This window comes from Camelina sativa, chromosome 7, assembly GCF_030686135.1.
Source record: "Camelina sativa cultivar CO46 ecotype springtype chromosome 7, ASM3068613v1".
NCBI lineage: Eukaryota > Viridiplantae > Streptophyta > Magnoliopsida > Brassicales > Brassicaceae > Camelina > Camelina sativa.
This window is the reverse complement of record NC_141886.1, coordinates 9,469,038-9,493,158: the sequence shown is the minus strand read 5'-3', so window position 1 is coordinate 9,493,158 and position 24,121 is coordinate 9,469,038. Positions and strand designations below refer to the sequence as shown.

General features: G+C 36.8%; 1 protein-coding gene across 1 annotated transcript; it reads right to left on the bottom strand.

Annotated features, from left to right (window-relative positions):
- Positions 1-10,964: 10,964 nt before the first annotated feature.
- Positions 10,965-11,990, bottom strand: LOC147941104 (uncharacterized). Its single transcript, XM_087460234.1, has 2 exons — positions 11,556-11,990; positions 10,965-11,467 (listed from the first exon to the last, which is right to left on the bottom strand). The coding sequence occupies exons 1-2, from the start codon at positions 11,634-11,636 to the stop codon at positions 11,183-11,185; spliced, it is 366 nt and encodes a 121-aa protein (XP_087316360.1). The 5' UTR covers positions 11,637-11,990; the 3' UTR covers positions 10,965-11,182.
- Positions 11,991-24,121: the final 12,131 nt, after the last annotated feature.

Sequence of the window (24,121 nt, the reverse complement as noted above, 5' to 3'; positions counted from 1 at the left end):
GCAAGTTTCCAAGTTTGCAAACCCTAAACCTAATTGGAATAAGGCGGCTTCAAGGTTATATATAAAGAGAGGCAAAGGTTCACAATAGAAGGAAGAGAAAGAGAAGAATCACCAACATAGAAGCAAGGGAGAGACAAGTTAGAGAGAGAGAGAGTTTTCGGGTTTAGAGAGCCTCTTGGTAATCTATTGTCTGTAAGGGCTTCGGGTAGATAGGTTTCTTATTCTTCTTGTTCTTGTTCTCTGGGTTGTTCTTACACTAAGAAGCATAGGTGAATAAGCTTCAGCGTCATGTTAGAGGGAGAGACAAGAGAGAATTGTACTGAAACTTATACTTGGATTTCTTTAGTGGATATTTGCAAGGGTCGGTCCTTACACAAGACGTACTCTCCGGTTTGGAGGTGAACTCGTTAAATTCTGGTGTTGATTAGTTCTTGTTTCCGCACTCATACAAAGTTAGATTAATCAGGTGAAAACACCTACAAGTGGTATCAAAACTTAACACTACAAATTGCAATGTTTGGGAAAATAATAATTTATTCGTGAAATATTCTAAACATCTACTATTCAATTTTTTGTTTGTATGAATGCGCTAAGTATGATGTGTAGAGTAATCGTATATTTACTTCGTCACACTCTCATAATTTGGTGTATGAGTGAACATAAGTGGAATAAGGCATAGTCTTAACTCTTAAGTGATAGTGTTTGAAAGTATATTTTTATTTATATTTGATTTCTTGTATAGTTAATAGTTATTATTTCACAATACACTATTTAGCTGTTATGATTTCATTGTTACTTGGATCACATGAAGTCATGAATTATTGTGTGATGTTTACGGATGAATGGGTTAAAAACGTTTACGGATATATTGTAAGAGCCAAAATATCGGATAAGATTTTTTATGTTGGCCTTGATACACTGGAAGAAGAATACGAAGGGATTAAAGAGGAAGGGACAAACTAGTTTTATCACAACGTGTTTTATGGTAACCTCTTATAATTTACCCAATTCTTTTGTGGCTGTGGTATTTTTAATGTTCAAAGTCAGTAAGTTATAATGTTGATATGTAAGAAAATACAATCTATACGAGTTGAGCTCAAAGGGAAACAAAAGCCTGGCCTAACTCATTATAAACTACATCTATAGTAGTATTCTTGCAGGAAATTTTGACAAAAAAATTCGTTTTGAAAACAATTAGCATTCAATGCATTGACTTTAATATTAGTTACAAAAAAATTCAAAATTAATTATAGGTAAGATTTAAAAAAATAAGGAAATCTTTCTACCTCATTCAAACATAAATATATGATTCTTTTTCATTTTTATTTGAATTTATATTTAAATTAGGGTCAGTTACTATAGTAATACATAAAAGTTTCCTTATTACAGGATTAGATCAAAAATGTTGGTAATTACTAGAATAAGATTTGTACCCTACCTACCCCTTTAAACAATGTAAACAAAAAACCCAATTGCGAAAAATGCCATTAATGAAAGAAAAAAACATTGGGAAGTGTAAGAAAGTCTATCAGTTGTTTGATGGTATACAAATGCGGTACAAAAAAATTGGTAACAAAAGTTGGTATATTTTGTTGGTCGACTATAGTGTAAGGTAGATTTAAATGGTATATTGATTTGTAGTGATGGTACACTATTGTGAATGGTAGATTAGTAAGATATATATATATATATATATATGATGATGTTAGATTAACTTGGTAGAACAATTTATCTTTGATGATAGACTTAGTTCTTGAGCGGGTAGATTGATAGACTTAATATGTAGGGAAGATATTTATGGTAGAGTAATTACCTGTTGCAACAGATATAAGTGATAGACTTAGTGCTTAGTAGATATATTTGGTATACTAACATAGCTATCTGACAGATTTATAAAAGTGTACCGGTAGACTTACAATTTGTAGTAGAGAAAGTAATAGTTATGGTAGATTAAGTAGCAGTCATGTAGTTACGATAGACTTATATGTAGTTACGGTAGATTTATGAAAACTATTTGTAGTTATAGTAGACTATTTCGAAAGACGTAATTCTTACCAGAATAGTACTAATTTTGTTAGAGATATTAAAAAGCCAGTATAGAGTTGCGATAGACTATGTGGGAACCTTTACGACATTTTAAACTTGTATCATCTGAAACTGCTTCCACAAAAAATCGTATTTGCTGCAGAGTGTGTACATCGGAATCTACAGGGTCAAATTTGGTCATCGGAATCAATTTGATTACGACATCTGTACATCGGAATCTACCGGGTCCATTTGATTACGACATATGTACATCAAAATCTAATGTGGAGTTAGTTCTTTTCTTGATCAATCGTTTTCTACTTCTATGGCTAAACACGTTAGCTTCTCAGTTCCCGATATCCTTCTTTTGGTGACGGAAATGCAAGATATTGTTTTGGTATGTGGGAGGTGGAGGGTAGACAAAAAGCGATGGTTGTTTGATGTTGATAATAACAAAGGTTGCAAGATCATCAATGCTGATATGGAAACGAAGTTTGAAGATTTTGCTGCTATGGTGTTCGAAGACTTTGGTTTATGTGAAGCAACTACTGGAATACAGCTGAGCTATATGTTAGAAAGATTTAAAAAAAGTGGAAGTGATATCCCACCGGTGTTTGTTAATTATGATAGACAGTTTCAAATTTATCTCAGACAGTGCAGAGGTGAACCCATCCGGCTATGTGTTCAGAGTGAAGAAAAATGTCGTGAAACCTTGTTCGAGGAAGTTAAACCGAACACCATGGAGGGTAAGGCCAAAACTCCAAAAGTCGTTGTAGATGATTTCATTGCAAAGGCAGAGGAATTGGGAAAGAAAGATGGAGAGTATGAGAGTCGGAAGGTTGACGGTGAAGTTAACGGAGGAAAGGATGTAGAAGAGGAAGTAGAAGATGACGAGGAGAACAGTAGATTTGGTTACTATGACGCAAGTTCTGGGGATGAGTACTATCGTCTGTACTCCAATTTCGCACCGGATGGAGGAGATGAATCATTGGACGACGAAGTTGGTGGGGAGTGTTGTACAGAGGAAAATGTGTTTAGAGCAGAATCAAAGTCCTGTACCCGCAACACTAAGTCTGCTATTGAGAAGGAGGTTCGGAAAATAGAAATGGGTGTTAGTGATTTAGTGATAGGGCAAAATTGTGAAAGCAAAGCCTCGTTGGTGGCAAGATTGACAGTTCTATGTGTATTAGAGAAATTTGATTATAATGTTCATGAATCAAGACCCCGTTTGCTAATCGTTGAGTGTTGGGTAGGAGGTTGTAAATGGAGACTACGAGCTTCAATAATTGGGGATTCTATGGTGTTTCATATTCGCAAATATTGTGGTCAACATACATGCTCTGTTACGGAACGATCAGCTCGTACCCGTAATGCTACACCACCAATCCTAGCTCATTTATACAAGGATTCTGTTGGTGGTATCGGAGGTTCGGTTGTGCCAAATCTTGTGGGAGAAGGGCTGAACCTACGCTATGGTATACAGGTGGGAGTCAGAAATATTTATAACATAATGCAGTTTTATTTTGTATGGGGTACAAATCATTGGACGATTTGGATGTATAGGATGAACTAATATGTAAAGGTGTACGTTTTGTTGTCATTCACAGACAGTGTTGCTATAATTGTATGGGGTACATTTAATAACAAATTGTAATAGGGTACAGAGGGTGTAGATATAATTGTCTATAGACTTATTGACGACATAGTTGGAATAATAACAACTCTTGAATTGTAGTAGTGGATGCTTTTTTTTTTCCAGATTAGTTGTTGATTTTTATGGGGTGCACTACACATATATAGAATTCAGGTCCACTGGATGTTGTTGAATGCTGATGTGTTTTACTGAACACTTTCATATAACAGCTTGGCTACTGGAAGGCACATCATACACTTATAAAGGTGCGGGAATATGTGAGGGGTACACCTGAAAGGGGATACGCTGAATTACCTTCATGTTTATACAGGTTGAGGTGCTCTAATCCGGGGACCCTTACGAGACTGGACGTTGATGCGGAAGATATATTCAAGTATGTTTTCATTGCGATTGCTGGTTGCATTCAAGGATTCAAGTATATGCGGAAATTTGTTGTTGTTGATGGAACATTTCTGAAGGGTGAATACAAAGGGACTCTACTCATAGCAACAACGCAAGATGGGAATTTTAATATATTTCCTTTGGCCTATGCGGTTGTTGATATAGAGAACGCCGAGTCTTGGGAATGGTTCTTCACGCAATTGAGTTGTGTAATTCCTGATGATGAAGGTCTTGCACTGATATCTGACCGTCATAAATCTATAGGTAAAGCTTACGGTAAAATATACCCCAGGGCCAGTCGTGGAATCTGCACTTATCATCTTCACAAGAATATTATTCAGAGGTTTAGCGGAAGTGAAACATTCCTGCTCATTAAAAAAGCAGTTGCAGCCTACCGTGTAGTTGATTTCAATCAATACTTCCAGCAAATTCAAGAATCGATTCCGCAGCTGCATGCTTACTTGGTGCATGCAGATGTATGCAAGTGGCGCATGGCTCACTTTCCTGGTGATAGGTACAACTTCACTACGAGCAACATTGCAGAATCGATAAATAAAGTACTGAGTCCCGCGAGAGCATATCCCATTGTGGAGTTACTAGAAGCGGTTCGGAATATGTTGACACGTTGGTTTGCCAGTAGGAGAAAACAAGCTGCCGCAATGCCAACTGTACTCACGAAAGTAGTGGAGAACCTGTTAAAGGTATCAGATTCATTAACATATTCATAGAGATATATGTTCTTTAAGGGTACACTTAGTTGGGTGATATTGTGTTTGTTCAAACTATAAAATGTTAGTGGAAATATTCAGTTGCTTCTTTGGGTTATTAACATTTACGCATTCTCATTCGTTTTCTTACAGGAACGTATTGAAGAGGCAAGGCGTCTAAATGTCCAAGAAATAGATGAACATCAATTTTCACCAAGTGGAAGTACCTCTATGCATGTCGTCAATCTGAGATATAATACGTGTTCATGTAGGCGTTTTGATCTAAAGAGGATTCCATGCATACGTGCCATCGCAGCCGCCGAGAAGGCTAACCTATCTCGTATACACCAGTGTCATTCATACCTTCTCAAAGACTACCTCTGCATTGGTTATGAGAAGTCGATAATGCCGAGTGATGATTCCTTCATCGTTCTTACTAAAGATAGAGAGTACAAATGTAAACCGCCTTTCGTGAATAGTTCTTAAATTAATTAATAACTTCCTGTTATATTGGTGAAATAACGATTCTCTGTGATAATTGGCTAGTTAACTAAAGGGATTAATTTTATACAATTTGATTATAAATCCACTACTTTAAAGTAAAACTCTTCTCAGGTGTACCTCTTGTACTTTTCTGCAGTCGGTTATAAGCATTTTAGTGTAGTAGTGGTAACGGTTAATATGTAATATATTGAAAACAACACAAACACAAGAGAAATTTTTTTAAAACTTCCTCAATAGTTGTACATTATAACACAAATCAACAAATTGTAAATTATATCTCCATTCACACTATGTAATGCCTTTATGAGGGACCCAATCACATTATATCTCCATTCACACTGCCATGTGTGGACCCATATATATCATAGGAAGATGAACATAGTTGTATGTAGTTTTTCAGTTGTACTTAGGGAAACGTAGTTGTACAACCCATGATTATTGGAAACATTCAGTTGGCTACTAATAAAAATTACTTGTTACTAGTTGGCCAAATGATTAACACCATTTAAAAGGTGTTTTCTAATGTTTCTATCAAAGTAATTTTTTAATTTCGTATTTTCCACCTATGGGGCTTCATAATGAGTGATTTCTTATTGAGAAGTCTTACTCAAGAAGGAGTGTTATATGTAAAACAAATAAATAGTTCTTAAATTAATAACTTCCTGTTATATTGTTGAAATAACGATTCTCTGTGATAATTGGCTAGTTAGTTAAAGGGATCAGTTTTTGACAATTTGATTATAAATCCACTACTTTAAAGTAAAAATCTTCTAAAGTGTACCTCTTGTACCTTTCTGCAGTGGGTTATAAGCATTTTAGTGTAGTAGTGATACCAGTTAAAACGTAATATATTGAAAACAACACAAACACAAGAGGAATTTTTTTAGAACTTCCTCGATAGTTGTACATTATAACACAAATCAACAAGTTGTAAATTATATCTCCATTCACACTATGTAATGCCTTTATGAGGGACCCAATCACATTATATCTCCATTCACACTGCCTTATGTGGACCCATATATATCATAGGAAGATGAACATTGTTGTATGTAGTTGTTCAGTTGTACTTAGGGAAACGTAATTGTACAACCCATAATTATTGGAAACATTCAGTTGGCTACTAATAAAAATTACTTGTTACTAGTTGGCCAAATGATTGACACCATTTAATGGTGTTTTCTAATGTTTTTGTCAAAATAATTTTTTAATTTCGTATTTTTTTAGTGAGATCGTTAAAGAACGAAGCAAAGTTATAATTGACTCACCAGAATGTAAATTTTTCTGTGAAATACTCAAGAAAGAGTAATATTATACTAAACCCTAAACGAAGCAACTTGGTTTCTAATCAAGTTGGGAAATTTGGCAATATTAGACGATAAATAAGGAATTAGGTCGATTGTTGAGAAAGAGTAAGTACAAACAAATTATGAATATCAAAAAATATACATGCGACTTTCAAGGGTACAGTTGCCATGTGATTAAAGACCAAATACACAGGATAGTTAACCAGCATAATGATGCGACCATAACTTACCCTATATACAATACACTATACCTAAAGAGTGTTTAAACCGATCATAGCTACCTGAGTGGCGAAATAGAAACATTACAAGTGACCGGATGTCGAATAATGAACCCCAACGACATCCACATATGCCACATATTACCAAAAAATATGAGTCGACATCCACACATCCCACATGTGTACCAAAAAAATTAACCTAACCCACACGTCTTCAATATCCACCCGCGGCAAACCATTCTAAAACTTCAAACTTTGAAACTGCTACGGGTTTTATAAAATATATAAGCCGGTAACATCATTAATTAGTTGATCCCGAGATGAAGATGTCATCCGGATAATCATTTGTCTCATCAGGATCCAGTAGCTGTAGAAAGCAGTCTTGGTCTGGAACTTCATGTAACACTTCTACAACAAGTTTCATTCTTATCACAGGCATGGCTGCATTACAGAGGCCTTCGAAATTTAGACCAAAGGCTAAACACTCTATGAACTTCAACGCATACACACCACAATCACCCACTTGAATGTTCTGGGGAGCAGTTTTCACTCTGTAATAAGTGAATGCGGCTCCCCCGGTTTTCTGTTGCCTGTACTTCTGGTTAAATGCTTGTATCAAGTTGGGAATCATCCTCCAGAACGGATTACAATGACTCTTCATAACCTCGTCGGTAGTACCACTGTCTATGCTATCGTAAACTTTAATTTTTTTCCTTCAATGAACCCAGTGCTTGTTTTCGATGTTGTATGGGAAGAACAGGGTGTCTACATCCTCAACCCAAACCTTGTTTGTAACTCCGTACTTGGGCAATCTCCCCATGTGCATCTCAAAATAAGGTTCTCCAAATTCCCAATTCTTAGATGCTTCAAAACTAGGGAAATCTTTGCCCACTGACTAACAAAACAAGGGTCAAAGAAAGCTATCCAATCTGTTAGAAATGGGGATGGCGACTTCGTCGCCCTTTGACGGAACATCTGGACACATGTACTCATGTGCTGCAACACGAATTAAATGAACCAGTCATTAATCTACTATTGTCACCTTAAGATAAGTACCAACTACGGGCAACTTCGAACCTTACCGCATCCCATAACCAGCCGAACTTCTCATCAATGAGTGGCCACAATTGTTTAGGGGTCAGCAGCCGAAAATAAAATTCGGCATTTCCAGTGCTTGGAACTTTAGCCCTAAATCCCAAAAATTACAACATCAGTTATAAATCCTTGTTAATAAACAAATATAAACAAATCTGATTATAATTCACAAGGTACACTTACAAATCATCAGTTAGGAAGGACTTCAACTTTTCTACTTTCGCAGGACATGCCGCAATGAAAGGATCGTACACGTCGGGTGATAGGACAACAATGTCGTCTACTGCTCGTTTGAGTAAATCAAATCACATTGATTCGGCATTAAGGCTTCCACCAAAGATACTGGCCAGTGGATCTCCAGAAGGAGAATCATCATCCTCTCTTGCAACTTCTGTAATACATTTCCAGAATAACTGTGTTTCTCGTTTTCAGTAAGTTCTCTCGACACAGGGGTACTCCTACCCTCGCCTAAATCATTACAAATCTCGACCCCACAGTACGAGGGTACAGCGTTGCAATTAACTGGGTGAGCTCCACTAGGATGCAAAGTATTAATAGGAGTAATAGGTATGGGTTGTACACCTGCTCCGTTTACTTTGTCATTAAACTTTACCCTTTTTTCACCTTCCCCTGTATGGCACCTCTGTACTCCTTTTTCACGCATTACACTCTCTACATTCTTTTTCCGAATTAGCTCCACACTCTCGGCTACGTAAACTTTGACTTCTGGTTCAATTTTAATACTAGCTGACCCAATGATCTTTTTCCTTGACGCTTTTTGATTCCTAATAACGCTTGCAACATCGAATTCGTATCCAGGGGGACGCGTCATCTGATATAGCCATGACTTGAACACACACATGTATTTAACGTTATATACACGAAATACCTCATATAGTGTAACGCTATAAAATAACGAGTTATTAAACACTTATCAATTTGTCTGTAAAAAATCCAATGTCAATTATTTTCAAAGTACATACAACTTCAAAAAAGTGAAAATAACATTGTCTCTTCGAATAAATAAAGAAAAATGCAAAGACTTCTAGTTATGATTCCCCTCCTAACGATTACCAAAATATTCTGCATCACAAAACCATCGTATCATATTCTTTTACTGGAAACTATATATATATGAATATATATCCCTTTATATATATTGATAATTACGGTCAAGAGATCATACCTACGCTTTTTCAGGTTCTGCATAACCATTTGAACGACCTGCTTCATCTGTTGACTTGATAACAACTTTCTTCAGAAGTTGTACATGATTCTGTAAGTTTCCTATCTTACTCTCCATCCTGTCAAATGTCTTGATAACCATGGCTATTGATCTTCCGAATGATAACTCCATATTTTCTATTTTCTCACTTAATGATTCAATCATAATTATGAACCTTCCACTGCAATCTTCACCCTCCACCCTTGATATCTTATCTCCTGAATCCTGTTGATGTTCATATATTTTGCCTTGTTTTCCCTTAGTATATTCACATCTTTTGCATGATTTTCTATCTCATTTGTCCATTATTGCATAGTTTTAGAACTGTTTATGCATTAGAGTAGATTTGCATTGAATTTGCATAGTTTCTTGCATAAACAGGTGATTTTGGATCCTAAGGAGCATGGAAGTGATGCTGAAGCAGATTGGAGCTGTCAAGAGAAGGAAACAAGGGATTTGGAGCTGAAGAATCAAGGTCCGGAAGTCCACTCGACCACCCACTCGACCAAGCACTCGGCCGTGTGCGGAGAAGGACTCGACTGGATGGGAGAAGCAAAAGAAGAAGCCACTCGACCAGCACTCGACCAAGCACCTGGTCGAGTTGACCGACCCGCCCACTTATTTTGTCTTTTAACATTTTTAGGGCTTCCCTTCCTTTTCCTATAAAAGGCCTTGTACTCCGCATCCACAAAAGGGGAGACTTTTTAGAGTACAATTCTAGACCTAGTATTTACCCTTTTGGGAATTATTCCTTTTGCTTTTTATTTTGCTTAGATCTTTTAACCACTTTTGTTTATTTTCTAAGAAATCTTTGATACTTGTTGGTTTCAGAACTTTCAAAGTATTAAGAATTTGAGTTTGATTTCTTCTTCAATATTGTAGATCTTCCTCTCATCTTTCTAATCATGCAAGTTTCATTGATTTCTGGGTTTATGACTTTGTTCATCATGTTTTGTGATTGTGAGTAGTGGTTTAGGATCTTAAGGATGGGTTAGGCTGGATGATGGTTGTGGTTGTTTAGATTGGTCAAGCTTGTTTGTTATAGATCTCTTCTAGGCTAGATATGCTCTATGCTAATCTTATATCTGAGAGGGTAAGGTTAGATCTTAAGCTTCTTAGCATCACACCAGTGTCTAAGTTGTTAGATAAGGCTAGATCTAGAGATTATCATGAAGCATGCTAAGAGATTAGATGTTTTGTTGATTTTTGACTTTAATGATCTGTTGTTTAATGCGTGCTTTTATATGATCTTTGCTAGTGAGAGCTAGACTGGGAATATCTTAGCTTGATTGTTATTGCCAAGATATTGGATTAACTTGTATTAGGAGATCATTGTCTAGAGATGGCTCATGTTTGATTGAGGTTTGTTGACCAGTTTTAGATAATCATATCTTGAATCCAGCCCATGAATCCATCCGTAGGACCTTCCTTATTTATTGATTTACCTGTTTGAATCCTGTTTAATCGCTTGTTGTTTGTTTACTTTCGTTCTGCTCTGTTTTGTTGATGCTCTGTTTCCGTTATGGGATTTCAATCTACTCGACCATCCACTCGATCGAGCATCCGATCGAGTGCTTGCTTGAGCTCATTCCAGAGTTCTTGTTTTATGTTCTGCATCTTTCTGTTTCATTCCCTATTTCATTCTAGTTGCATTTCCTGTTGCATTCATTTAGTTTTTGTTTAATCATGTGGCATTACTTAGTTTGTTTACTATAATTCTTGTTCCTGCTTCATTTCGTTATTACTTTGATCATTCTGTTTACTTTGCATTTAGTATCCTGTTTTAGTAGGTTTAGATTCTGCATTTCATAATCATCATTAGGTTGTTAGTGACAAACATCCTTCATATTTGGCTTAACTTAGATGAGTATTCATATCATAATTGTTTGCATCACACTCATTATGGTTTGACATCCTTTATGCTACAACTACATAAGGGTAATTGAAACACCTTGCATTCATCTCTATATTCATCATCATATCATATCATCCATCATCATCACCCATAGAAACCAAGTTTCACTTGTCTACTGACATCTTCTCCCCAACACTTTCTTTCTTCTCTCTCACAATCTTCGGGACATTCCTGATTTTCCTTGGGACAGTCTCAGAAAATCATCCTCACTATTCCCTTCAATGTGTTCTCTCCTCTCCCTCTTCTTCGTAGATTCACCCTTGTTTTTGTTTAAACAATCCCATTGTCTCTCATCCACAACTCCATTGATAACGTCAAACATCAGATTATCAAGTTTCTTCTTCCCCCCATCCCCTACACCGTACACTGAATTCTCTTCAGGCCATTCTGGATATATGACCTCCATAGGTTTTGGAACTAGATGTTTCACCTGAAGCTACATTTCAAAAACAATAACATTAAATATGCTTCTGTTATAACAACTGCTAACCCGAAATTGTAATTAAAATTGTAGGAATAAATACCTCTCCATTATTTATGCGTTTGCTCCCAGATATGAAGGCTTTGATATCCTTCCTTGGCCTCCCTCCAGCCCACCATAGCATAGGCAAGTGTACACCTTCTCTTACATTCCCACTAATATCCCCCAGCACTTTCACGCTCTCAAAAGCCCATATCAGCAATACATGGACACCTCCATGGAGGGTATATGCATCGTTATGTAACCCAAGCACTTTGATGGAATCAACTAAACTCTTGAATCCAACCCTACCCCATTGATAACTATTAAATGAATTCTCATTCAAGACCTTTTTGGCATATTGGAGAGGTATCCTACTATTCCTAGATATGCCAAGCACTACTCCATGTACAAGAAACAACCGAGCAATCTGAGTCTTGATTTCGTTAGACCACCCCCGACACCTTCTCAAACCTTCATGAATCTCGTTATAGTTTGGTCAAACACTAACATCCACTTTCAAAGCCGCCCATAAAAGTGTGTGATCGTCTTCACACTCTGTTTCATCTAATTTCTCACAGTTCAGTCCACTAATTTCTTCATATTCATATAGAGAGAACCTTAATGGCTTTCCTTCGACCAAAAACCATAACTCAGATGCCATATCTATTGCCAATTGATTAGCTAATAGATAGTGAATAGTCTTGCCACAAAATAAGTAGTTGCTTTCCGCTAGAACAAGTAGCACTCCCAGTTGCGATTTGTTTCTTATTTCTTTGTAGACCTCCTCACCAACAAAATGTTTCAACTCGACGATATTGGACAAACTACAAGCGTGGTGTAGGCTTCTTTTCAACAATGGACATTTCCCATCCGGATACAACTCGACATCATTCCTTGAACCCATATCTACGATAGAAACATTACCAAAAAATTTGTGTTAATTCAACATCACAAACATAAGATGATTAGTTTATCAACGCTTGAACATCAACCTAACAAACAGATTAACATCAACCTAACAAACAGATTAACATGTCATCCATTTAATTTCATTTTCACAGAACACCAAATCTCAAATCTTAAAACAAGATTAACAACCAGATTACACAGAGAAGATCCATAAATTTACCTCCATCTCAAGTTCCGTCGACCTCACCCGCCGTATGCCGAAAGTAACCAAACTTCACACCGGAACCCAACTTATCTCCACCGCCGTCCTGCGACCTCCGAATCTTTTATGCGATCTCAATTTCGGGTTTTCTATTTCTCTCAGAATCGAGGGTAAACCCATCAATTAATTATTGTAAATGTAAATGGCATAAAGCGTAAAAAAAACAATCAACCCATGGTTTAGAAGTAATGTTGAAACTTTTAAATACTCTTCTAGTAAGACTGGTTCTCAAACATATTGTTATAGTAATTAAGCTACTTTTATGCATTATTCTAGGTAATTTCTCTTTAAATTATCTTGAATTATTCTATAATATATTTAGTTAATAAAAATTGTGATTTTTTCCTGCATATGATGTAATACAATTTTTTTTTAAAACGGACATATATTACTCAATAGATGAATTAAAAAATATGGGTACAATATCCCACATCGCCTAAAAAAATTAGGCAATGGTTCAGAGTCATAATATAAAGAGACCAAAATGATTCATAATATAAATGAGTAGAAAGCTTGATTTATTTTAGGCATTCAAACTTAAAAAACTTTTCTTTGGTTTATTACGGTTCTTTATTTTAAAGATTTTAAAAAATTTAAATATTATAAATATTTATAATTTTTAGAAAGTTAAACTTTATAAAATGTTAAAAATATCAATAATATTTAGACGTTTATGAAGTTTCAAATATTATAAATAATTAAACTTTTACGAAACTTCAAATATGAGAAATACTGAACCGTTTTAATAATTCTAAGTATTATAAATATTTAAACTTTAAAAGAAGCGTCAATCTTATAAAATGTAAATGGTTACAATCTTAATAAATAACATATCAACTCAATCTATTATTTATAATACAAAACAATAAATATTAAAAATTAAGATGATATAGTGCGAGTTAAAATATCTGGGTACGAAGTTATATAGATTTAAAATATCATTAATTTGGTGTGATACGGGTAAAACATCATTTCATTATTTTGTTAACACTATCGGTATCAGAGAATAGACATATCTAATTAAATTGATTAAATAAATATTATGTAAAAAGTAAATTATATTGCGGTATTATATGGTTTAAACTTAAAACCATAAAATTAACAATTATTAAATAATTATAACATATTTAACCAAGAAATACAACTTATAATTTAAATGTTTTAGTTATAAATAATTTGCCTTGCGGTGTACCGCAGGTTCTAATCTAGTAATCACTTATGAATGTAAATACATTATGTAACGTATTGATATGTTTATGCAGAATTATGAACGAAATGTGTTTTTACACTACAATTTCATATTTGAGGGTTATTTTCATTAATACTTGAGGATTTTTTTTTCATTAAAAATATTTTCATAAGGTTAAATTGTTACCATACTATTTAGCTGTGTAATATTTCGTTGTTACTTGAATGACATGAATTATTGTGTAGATATTTACTATTTCAAAAGATCATGTGAATCATTCCTATTTTCTCAGTGGTTGTGAATTACTTCTTTTGCATCTAATAGTTAAATTTTAACCATACTCTTTACCAGTTAAGATTTCGTAGTTACTTGGATGACATGAATTATTGTGTGAATTCATCATATAAAGAGTAAGGTGAGTAATGAATGGTTTTAAAATGAATGGTTTGAATACGTATTTTGTGTTTGGGATTGATTCACTGGAAGAAGGAATACCTGAGGATCACAGAGGAAGGGACAAAATAGTTTTATCACAACGTACGTGTTTTATGTTACCTCTCTTTACCCAACTCTCTTGTGGTTGTGGTATTTTGTACCATACTCTTTACGAGTTAAGATTTCATAGTTACTTGGATGACATGAATTATTGTGTGAATTCATCATAAGGATCAAGGTGAGTAATGAATGGTTTAAAAACGTACATTGTAAGAACCAGAATCTCGGATAAGATTTTTGGGTTTGGCTTTATTCATTGGAAGGGACAAAAGGTTGGTTACAAAACGTGTTATACGTTTCCTCCTTCTAACCAACTCTCTTGTGGTTTAGCTTTCATGTTCAATTTTGAATGTTTTGTTGGGACCAATTAAATTGATTATTTTGAATGCGGATTGTCATCGTCCAGATAGTTAATTTCTGAAGTTATTTTTGTAAACTCTGTTCATCTGATTTGGATTACTAATATTGGAGTTTTATTTTAATTAATGTTCGGTTGACAAAAAGTAATTAATAATTTATCTCATATTTTTTTTAAACTAAACTATAAATTAAAGGAAAAATAATTGCTAGCTAATTAAGTAAACGTCGACATACAATAACACATGCAAACAATATAAATATTTTGTTAACTACACAGACTATAATTGTTCTCATATAATGACATGCATAAACAAATATAAGTTATATGTACAACATGATAATCATCCAACTTCAGTGTTTTGTTTGTCGGAATCCAACATTAAACGGGTTTGACCAATATTGAGCGGCGTTGATATATTTTTGCAAATTCAAAGGTCAATATATTTTTAAAAATTTTATTTATTTATAAAATATATGTGATTATTTCATTAGAATATATCTAAGCCATTGCCAAATATGTATATATATATATATATATATATATATATATATATATTTGTTTTTATTAAGGAAAAGAAACGAAAAAAATAATCAAAATTCTATTTATTTACATCAAAAGCATATATCATTCTGTAGTAAAATTTTATTCAATAATTTTCTAGTTAAATTATGAAAAAAAAAATTCGATTGTTTATATATATATATATTTTAAAAGTTAACGTTCGGATTCCAATAAAACAAAACATTAGAGTTGGAAGGTTATGGTATTATACACATAATTCATGGTTTTGTTTATGCATGTCCTCAATTGATTTATGGGCATTTTTTTAATTGTTTTGAATATTATGATTTATGACATCAAGAATAAAAATAATATAAACCTTTTAATGACCACTATTGCTTGATTTTAAATTTAAAGTTTATAGTTTCTCACAATTTAATAATTTGATCGAGAAACTAAGTGAAGAAATGTCAAATAGTATTTTTACTATTTTTGTTAACAAATTCAATTAGTGTTTCCGTAAGAGAGAGATTCATGAAGACTTGTGGAGTGAGGAGGATGAAGCTGGGAAGTCAAGTGTTCATGCGGGAATTGGCACCTCTGATATACTGGTATAAATCATAAATCAAATCGGTTATTTAAACTTGGGAATTCAACGTTAAGTTGGATTCAACCCTTAAACTAGGGTTCAACAAAATCTTCCATGCCTAGTCCAAGAACATGAAGCCGACTTCCCAGATAGCCTCATAGCCGACTTGGAGAAAAGAAGAAACTTTCCTATTAGCAGTTCGATTTATTAGAAAAGTATACATATTTTGTAATATAGGAAAACATGTAAATAACGGGAATTCTCCTCTTTGTAGGACATCCAACAATTAATACAAAAACCCTAATTCTTCATTGTTATTGTGCGAAACCCTAACTTTTTTACCAAGCTAATTCTTTCATACAAGAAACCTTCGAAGCTTCTCAAGCCAACCAAACAATGTCTCTAGCATCCCACGACGAAGTTACCGGTGAAACCCTCTCCCAGCAGAACGTGTTGGATGTCGGGAACCTCAAAACCCTGAACTCGCAGGGCACTACCATGAATCCGGCAGTACCGTCAGCTCGTCTACGTCCAACGCAATCAAGGCACGACCGAAAATCAAACTGACGACTTGACTGCTTCCCGGATAGACACAGAGGACGTGGAAGATCCCACCCAGGGAACCGAGGAAACCGACGGAGAACGACCCGCCGACGGATCCCGTGTTCGACAGGACACAACTGTGCAACCTACTCAGGTCGTCTAGATGGACGACCTCCCGATCGTGTTCGGGATGATGTCCAAGGACATCTACCAGATGATCTCCGATACGAACCGAAGGATGGACACGTTGGAGCGTCGCGCACCTCCTCCCTTGCCGGAGAATACACCACACCAGCCTACCAGGAGAAACAACACGCTCCGATGACACCTGTTCGACGACCCTCCTCCGTCAGCTGAACGATTTGGTACGAGGAACCCCCCATCCGTCGTAGCCTTGGTAGTACGGCCTCTCGTCGGGCAACCCTTCCAGAGCGATCTGAACACAGGCCCCTATCCCGAGTTAGAGGAAATCCATTCGAAAATTCAGGATATGGGATCCCTCGTTCATCACGCCGTAAGCTCTGCCCCGGAGATCGATAAGATGCTCGAAGCCACACAGCAAACCCCGTTTACCAAACGGATCTTGGAGACGGAGGTCCCACACGTCAAGCTAAAGCTCCCGACTTACGAAGGAAAGAAAGAAACGGTGCAATTCATGACGTCGTTCATGGATACTGTGTCGAAAGAATGATTCTCAAGGGAGCAGAAAGACGTTGGGTACTGCCAGCTGTTTGTCAAATGCTTGTCAGGGAACGCGTTGACTTGGTTCTCCCGACTCGCAGCAAACTCAATCGACAGCTTTGCTCAGTTGTCAATGGCATTCCAGCAAAATTATCGGGTCTTCATCGAGCGCGGTACTTCCAGCGCTGAGTTGTGGGAAACAGTTCAGGAGCCCGGCGAGTCCTTGCGACAATATCTTGCCAAGTTCAAGGAAAACTTCTCCAAAGACGTCGCAATCGCCGGCTTCAAGAAAGGAATCATCCCCGGATCGCCCCTACAAGTGAATTTTAACATCCGGGAGGCGAATGATCTGGACGACGTGTTGCATAGGGGATCCCGGAGAGAGAAGCTGCGAAGATCGCCCCTACACGATCTACTTCAGCGAAAGACAAAGGCCAGGACGATTATCAGGAGCCCCGCAAACACCACGATCCGAGGGACCCTAGGTGCAGCGTAATCAACGCGATGTCCGAGGATAACGGACAACAAACAGATTTATCACCATCACAACGATCCCCTGGTCGTCAAAGTAGCAAACGGATTTATCACAATCACAAGCCAAATTAATCGCAAGGTTGGGCTTCACCGGTGGCGACCTCGCGGGCATTCATCCAGAGGCGGCTCAGGATGGGCAATAGCAGTTGTGTTCCTGTCTTTTCCCAATCTTCCTAACGGTTTTAAGAGCCCGGATCTTTTGCTCGGACTCGTCAAGGCAGGTGACTTCAGCCTCCAGCCTCCAGGCGAAAGTAAGAAAGAGCGCGGCGTTGATCTAGATGCATTGCTTCAACCTGCGAAAGGAGTTATAATCAATAATAGGCAATCTAAAAATTTGATAAAGGATGAAAATATTCACTTGGAGAATGAAGGCGTGCGCGTTGGCGACCTCGACTTTGTCCGCGTGTTCCTGAAGATAAAACGATTTAACATTCGAAGGGGTGAAGTCGCCGCTTGAGACAAGTTCCAACATATTATTCAGGCGATTTTCGTTCGCCTCAATGAAGTATTTGTTGCAGTACGCAACCAAGCAGGGCGGCATATCACCTACTCTCCCAAGTCCGTTCCGAATCCAATCTCGCGGATGGGACTCGAGCAGTTTAAGTCTGGCAAACAGGCCATGTCGCACGTTATCCACTGCGCCAACACGATGGCGGTATTCCAGATGATGGCTTTCTATGGCCGAAAAGAAATTTTCCATTTCGGACCTTTCTTCAGGACTAACGTGAAACATTAACGTCCACAGAACTCGGATGCTCGGATAGTAGGGCATCCCTCTTTTGATCGCTTTAGCATTCGAGAATGTCGGCACGTCGTTTCCAATCTTGAACGAAGAGTTGGCACTGTCTTTCGAGCTCGACATTATTCCCAAAGCAAATTCTTTCACTTGAGAAATTTGTGGATGTTCAATGACGAAAATGTCATATATTATATCGTTCTGAGTGAAACCAATTTCCAATTTTCCAAATTGGAAAGTTAATTTCCTCTAGGGTAAATTTTCTTTTTTCGGAAAACTGAAAAAGAAATTTCCAAAAGGCAAAAAGTATATTATCCAAAACGGAAAAGGGGCCACAAAACGGGCAATGTTCCTAAAAAAGCCGTAATGGCAAAATTCAATACAAAACAAGTTTTAGAGTGAACAAGAACAGGGCATTCATCGGTCAGGCCTCGGGAGCACTAGAAAAGTCGAGTTGTCTTTAAGTCAAATTTACCAAATTTCGTTTTCTTCTTCTCGCTGTTGCTCGGTTCAGGGGCAGCTTGTTTGGGTATGGTTGGTTTCTTCTGCTTGACTTGTGTTGGATCAACTTCAGCCACGTCCCCTGGAAATGGATTGAAAAGCAAAAGATCCTCTCGATTGGAGTCATCGGCTACATGGTCGTTATTGAACTGTTCAATTTCAATAAACTCATCCTCTATTTACTCTAGGTCGTGGTCAACGGCCTGTCGCTCAACATTTGGTTCAATTGACTGAAGCCCGCTAGCATCGGCGATAACTATTGTGGTAGTCTCGGATGACTGGCCCAGCTCGCTGGCGAAACTAACGAAACTGGTTATTGCTTTGCCCATAGCTTCCTCAACACTTCATCGAGTTATGCAATCACAGATTCGGTTGGCTTCGGCGAAAATCGAGTCCTTGACTAGTTGAAATTCGGTTGCTAGTCTCCTTGCTGAGAAACGGCGATCTGCAAAACCAAGAGAAAAATCAAATTAGGTCAGAACACGCGTATCCGGTATGACAAAACAAAGAATGAATCAATACCGGGCGAACTGTTCCACACTCTTCGCCTGCCGCACTTTGGGTTCTCGAAGGAACGTTCATCTACTCGGACGAAGAAATACCAAGCAGCCCTCTTCTTAAAATTGCTGATCTTTGGACTGGGAAGGAAATTGTGAGCCGGTTTCATGTTGACAGCCCAGGTGGCATTCCCTTGCAAATTTTTGAAATTCGTTAACTTTTTAAAGCATTCGACGCTGACATAGATTCCAGCCTCGGTCGTGATGGTGAGAGCTGCAACGAAGTTGGAGATGCTGTTGGGTGCGAGCTGGCAGATCGGAATTTTGCGATGATGGGTATATCGGGTCAGCAGACTCGGAAGAGGGGACCACAGGCGACACTGGGTGAAGAAATCTTCGTATAAGCAAATAAACCCTTTTGGTGGATTCGATAGGTGTTGGTGATCTCCGGGTATGATGATGTAAACTCCACAATTGCGAAGGTCGCAAGAATTCAACATTTCACGAACGGACTTAGCGTTGCTTTGTATCTTTTCACCACCAATCTAATTTCGATGGTCTAAGCTCGGAAGAATATCTTCTATCATAATCATGCGTGCTACAACTCGAGATTCTTCCTCGCTCAGATTGTCCAACGGCAGGTCGGATGCAGCTGCAACATTGCCGTGATTCCTTCACATGGTGTCAACCGACACTCGTCAAGTCGTCAAGCGTTCTCGCGTTGGTGTCGACTGACACCGATGCAGAGCATCGATTTCCTTCAAACAGAACCTCCAAATCTCGCCTCCAAGCTTTTCCTTTTAGTCCCACACGATCCCAGGAAAAAATCCAAGCCCGAGGAGCGAATCCAAGCCCTAGGAGCCACAAAACTCACAAACAACCAGAAAAAACAACCACACAACACACAAAGTCACAGAAACAGAGATCTTAGCTTAGATAAGCCATGGTCATGCACTCACCTTTTCCAAATAATGAGATCTCACCAACAAACGACGAAACCACACCACCACAAGTTTCTCCCACATTCTAAGCCTTAGATCTCCAACCTCCAAGCCAAAAACTCATAAGAACAGGGACAAAAGCTTCAGGAAAAACCTTCAGGGACTCTCCGGAACTTTTGGGAATCGTTTTCTCTCTTTTTCACACAAAGGAGGCGACAATTAGGTTTTCTGAACCCAAAAATGTTGATTTTCCACTTTAAATATGACCCCCAAACCAAACCAACCTGAACCGAGAATCCTGAAATCGAACCGAACATCCCTCCACTTAAGGTGTCGACCGACACCACCACTAGTGTCGATCGACACCCTCACCAAATTATCAAAATTTGGTTCACGGGTGTTACAAATATGTTGTAGCTAGTGAACCGAATGTAATTAACCAAACTCCAAAAATCTGTCTTGTAGTTTCATTTATTGAATAAGAAATAACACTGTTTGTTATCCATACATGTTTTGAAATGGATTATCTTTTAAATGTTGTAGATAGATTCTTCAAAAAATCTAGACGCCAATGATGAGAACACATAAGGACAGGAAGATAGGTATAGGAATCCTCCTCTGAGATAAAAGTAAATGAAAGAGGAAAAAAGCTCCACAAAGGTGAGGATGATGGTGATAAACCTAAGAAGTCATCTATGGCAAGGTCAAATGTCTGGAAGCATTTCACGAGACAAGTGAAGGATCCGAATATGGGTGATTGTCACTATTGCAAGAAGTCCTTTGTATGTCCAACTAAACAGGGGACTTCAAACTTGAAGAAGCATTTGGAGATATGTAAGCCGTACAAGGCATGGGCTGCGCATCATACACAAACTGTTATTAGTCAGGAGGGAAAGTTGCAAGATGGAAGACTAACAGAGAGTGTCTTCAGAGAGGCTTCAATTGAAATGCTTGTTTTGGCAGAATTGCCACTTGCCTTTATTAAGTGTCTGGCATGGAAACACTTCTACAACAAGTGTAATTTATTCAAGCCTCATGCAAGAAGAACAACTAACAGAGATATAATTCAGATGTATCTAGACAGGAAAGCATCTTTGAAGGATTGGCTAACTTCTCAGCAACATAGAGTGTCTCTTACTACTGACATATGGACTACTAATGTTGCACGAGCTAGTTACATGGTGATCACTGTGCATTTTGTGGATGCAGAATGGCGCTTAATGAAGTTGATTCTTGTATTTAAGTATATCACATATCACAAGATCAACTTGATATCAAAGGTTTTACTTGAATGTCTCGCTGATTGGGGCATAGAGAAGTTATTCACCATCACAGTTGACAATGCAACTGCCAATAATACTGGATTAAAGAAGTTTGTTGAAGAGTTTAAGTTATTGAGGCATGATTCTTTAGTGTTAGATGGGACTTACTTGCACATGAGGTTTTTTGCTCATATCATCAATTTGATTGTCAGAGATGGGTTGTATGAAGTGGGTGATAGTGTGGCAGCTATTCGCAATTGAGTGTAATATGTGAGGTCTTCGGGTCTGAGAGGTGACTCATTTGAGCAAAAGGTTGTGTTAGGGAAGATGACTAGGGAGAGTTTGCCTATGGATATGAAGACAAAGTAGAATTCTACATACCTGATGTTAACAAGAGCCATGAAGTTTAAGTTGGCTTTCCAGAAGATAGAGAATGAAGACAAGTTATATAATGACTACTTCATGGAAACAGAAAATGGGGTGAAACGAAAGGACCAACTTCTTACACGGATTGGAGGGCAAAAGAGAGGATAGTGAATTTTCTTGGCTTGTTTTATAATGCTACTTCGGTTGTCTCAGCTTCCACTAAGACTTGTTAGTACAAGTGTTATGGTGAAATTGTCATTATAGAGAAGAATCTCACGACTTTGAGCAATAGTTATGACAGATAACTAAGTACAATGTCCACTAATATGAGAGAAATTTTTACTAACTATTGGGAAGGGGTCAAGAATATTAACAAGATGTAGATTGATGTTAGTGTGTTTGACCCTAGACAGAAAATTCAGTTTGCTCAGATGTGCTTTGATAAACTCTATGGAAAAGATAGTCAAGACGCTAAGGATATGTACATATTTGTTCATGATGTCATGAAGAATATGTTCAAGGAGTATAGTGTCAGCCACAAAGGATCAAACACACAATCATCTCAATCAATTCCATCTTCTTCTGGTGCTGCACAAGATCATTTATATTTGAATCAGTTTCAAGTGACTTTGCAGAAGAAATCTCATAGTTTGAAAGGATGGAAAATGCTTACAGTGAAATGGTCAAGGAAAATGGACTTGATGAAACAAAAGATGAGTTAGATAATTATATCAAGGATGCTATAGAGACTCCTAAAACTCTTCCTGGAATAGAATGGAATGTTTTGTCTTGGTGGAGAATTAATCGTCAGAAGTTTCCTGTTTTATCTGAAATTGCAAAGGATGTTCAATCCTCTGTTGCCTATGAAAGTGCTTTCAGCACTAGTGGTCGAATCACTGAGCCGCATAGGAGTTGTTTAACTCATTACATGGTGGAAGTGTTAATGTGCACTGAGCAATGGATGATAAAGAGATGAAGATTAATGAAAAAGATTTCCTTGCAATCTCACAGATCCTTGCTGATATTGAACTACTAGATAGTCTTCAGAAAGGTAAGCTTTAAATTTATGTTTAAGTGTGTAACACACCTCTGTTTGACCTTTTCAGTTCTAACGTGTAATTAACATTTGTTGTTGCTTGTTTTCAGAGTTTCAAAATGAAAACAACAAGGACTAGAAGACTCATTAAAAATTTCATCTCTTTCATAAATTTGTTCTTTCAAATGAGTTTTAGTTTTAAAAATGTTTGGTTTGATGTAACAGGTCATGATCTATGGATAATCTGTTAAATGCTACCATGCTAGGATGATTCTTCTTTCTTTGTTTATTTTACTAGAGAAACACTATATTAGTTTATCACTATCAGTTTCATTTTTTAAAGAAGTCATGTTTTTCTTTGTTGGGATGCTTATTTTGCTAAACATGGTATGTGTTTGACTTGTTTTACGATTAAAATACTCAAAAACATGGTTTAATTTGTCTTTTCGTTCATTGTTTCTTCTTGATTTTGTTAGATTATAAAACTATTTTTACAATTATTTTTCAGGTTTTTTTGGGTTTTGTGGGTACTTTGGATAGGTTCGAATAGGTACTACCCATAACCGAATGTTTTGTATATATTTCAGGTTTCTTAAGTCAATACCCAAATTACCCGAACTCAAAAAGAACCAAACCTGAACCTGGCCCGAAATTATATGAACACCTGCTCGGATCTTATATTAGTAAAACCGAATACCCGAAATATAATGATTTAGGGGGTGTATTCAAAGTAGAATTTTAAGTGATTTGTGTCAAGTTTACAAATCTCATATTATTCAATCATGGATTTAAATTCTAATGAAAAATATTGTTATTGAATTAATGATTTAACAATCCACCTTGAGATCTACTGTTATTTGTTGATTTGATTTTCAATGATTTGAAGGACTTGAGAGAATTTGGGAAAAAATTCTTAGTTAAAAAGACAGAAATACAAATTTCATAGTTTTAGGAGGGATTTAAAAAGATTTTAAAATAAATCATATGAATTTCCCTATATTCATCAAAATCAATTAAAAATTCATAAAAACTCAAGTCACTTCTATTTTGAATACATGTTAACATTGTATTTTACTTACTTTAGCTATAGTTTTCTGATGTTTTTAGGAAGAGTTAGGTATGATTTCAAGGCTAAATAATTTATTATCAAGTATTTTAGGTTTCAAGAAGGTTTTATAGAATTTTAGGCAAAATGGACAAAAAGATAAAGAAACCCCGTTTCCG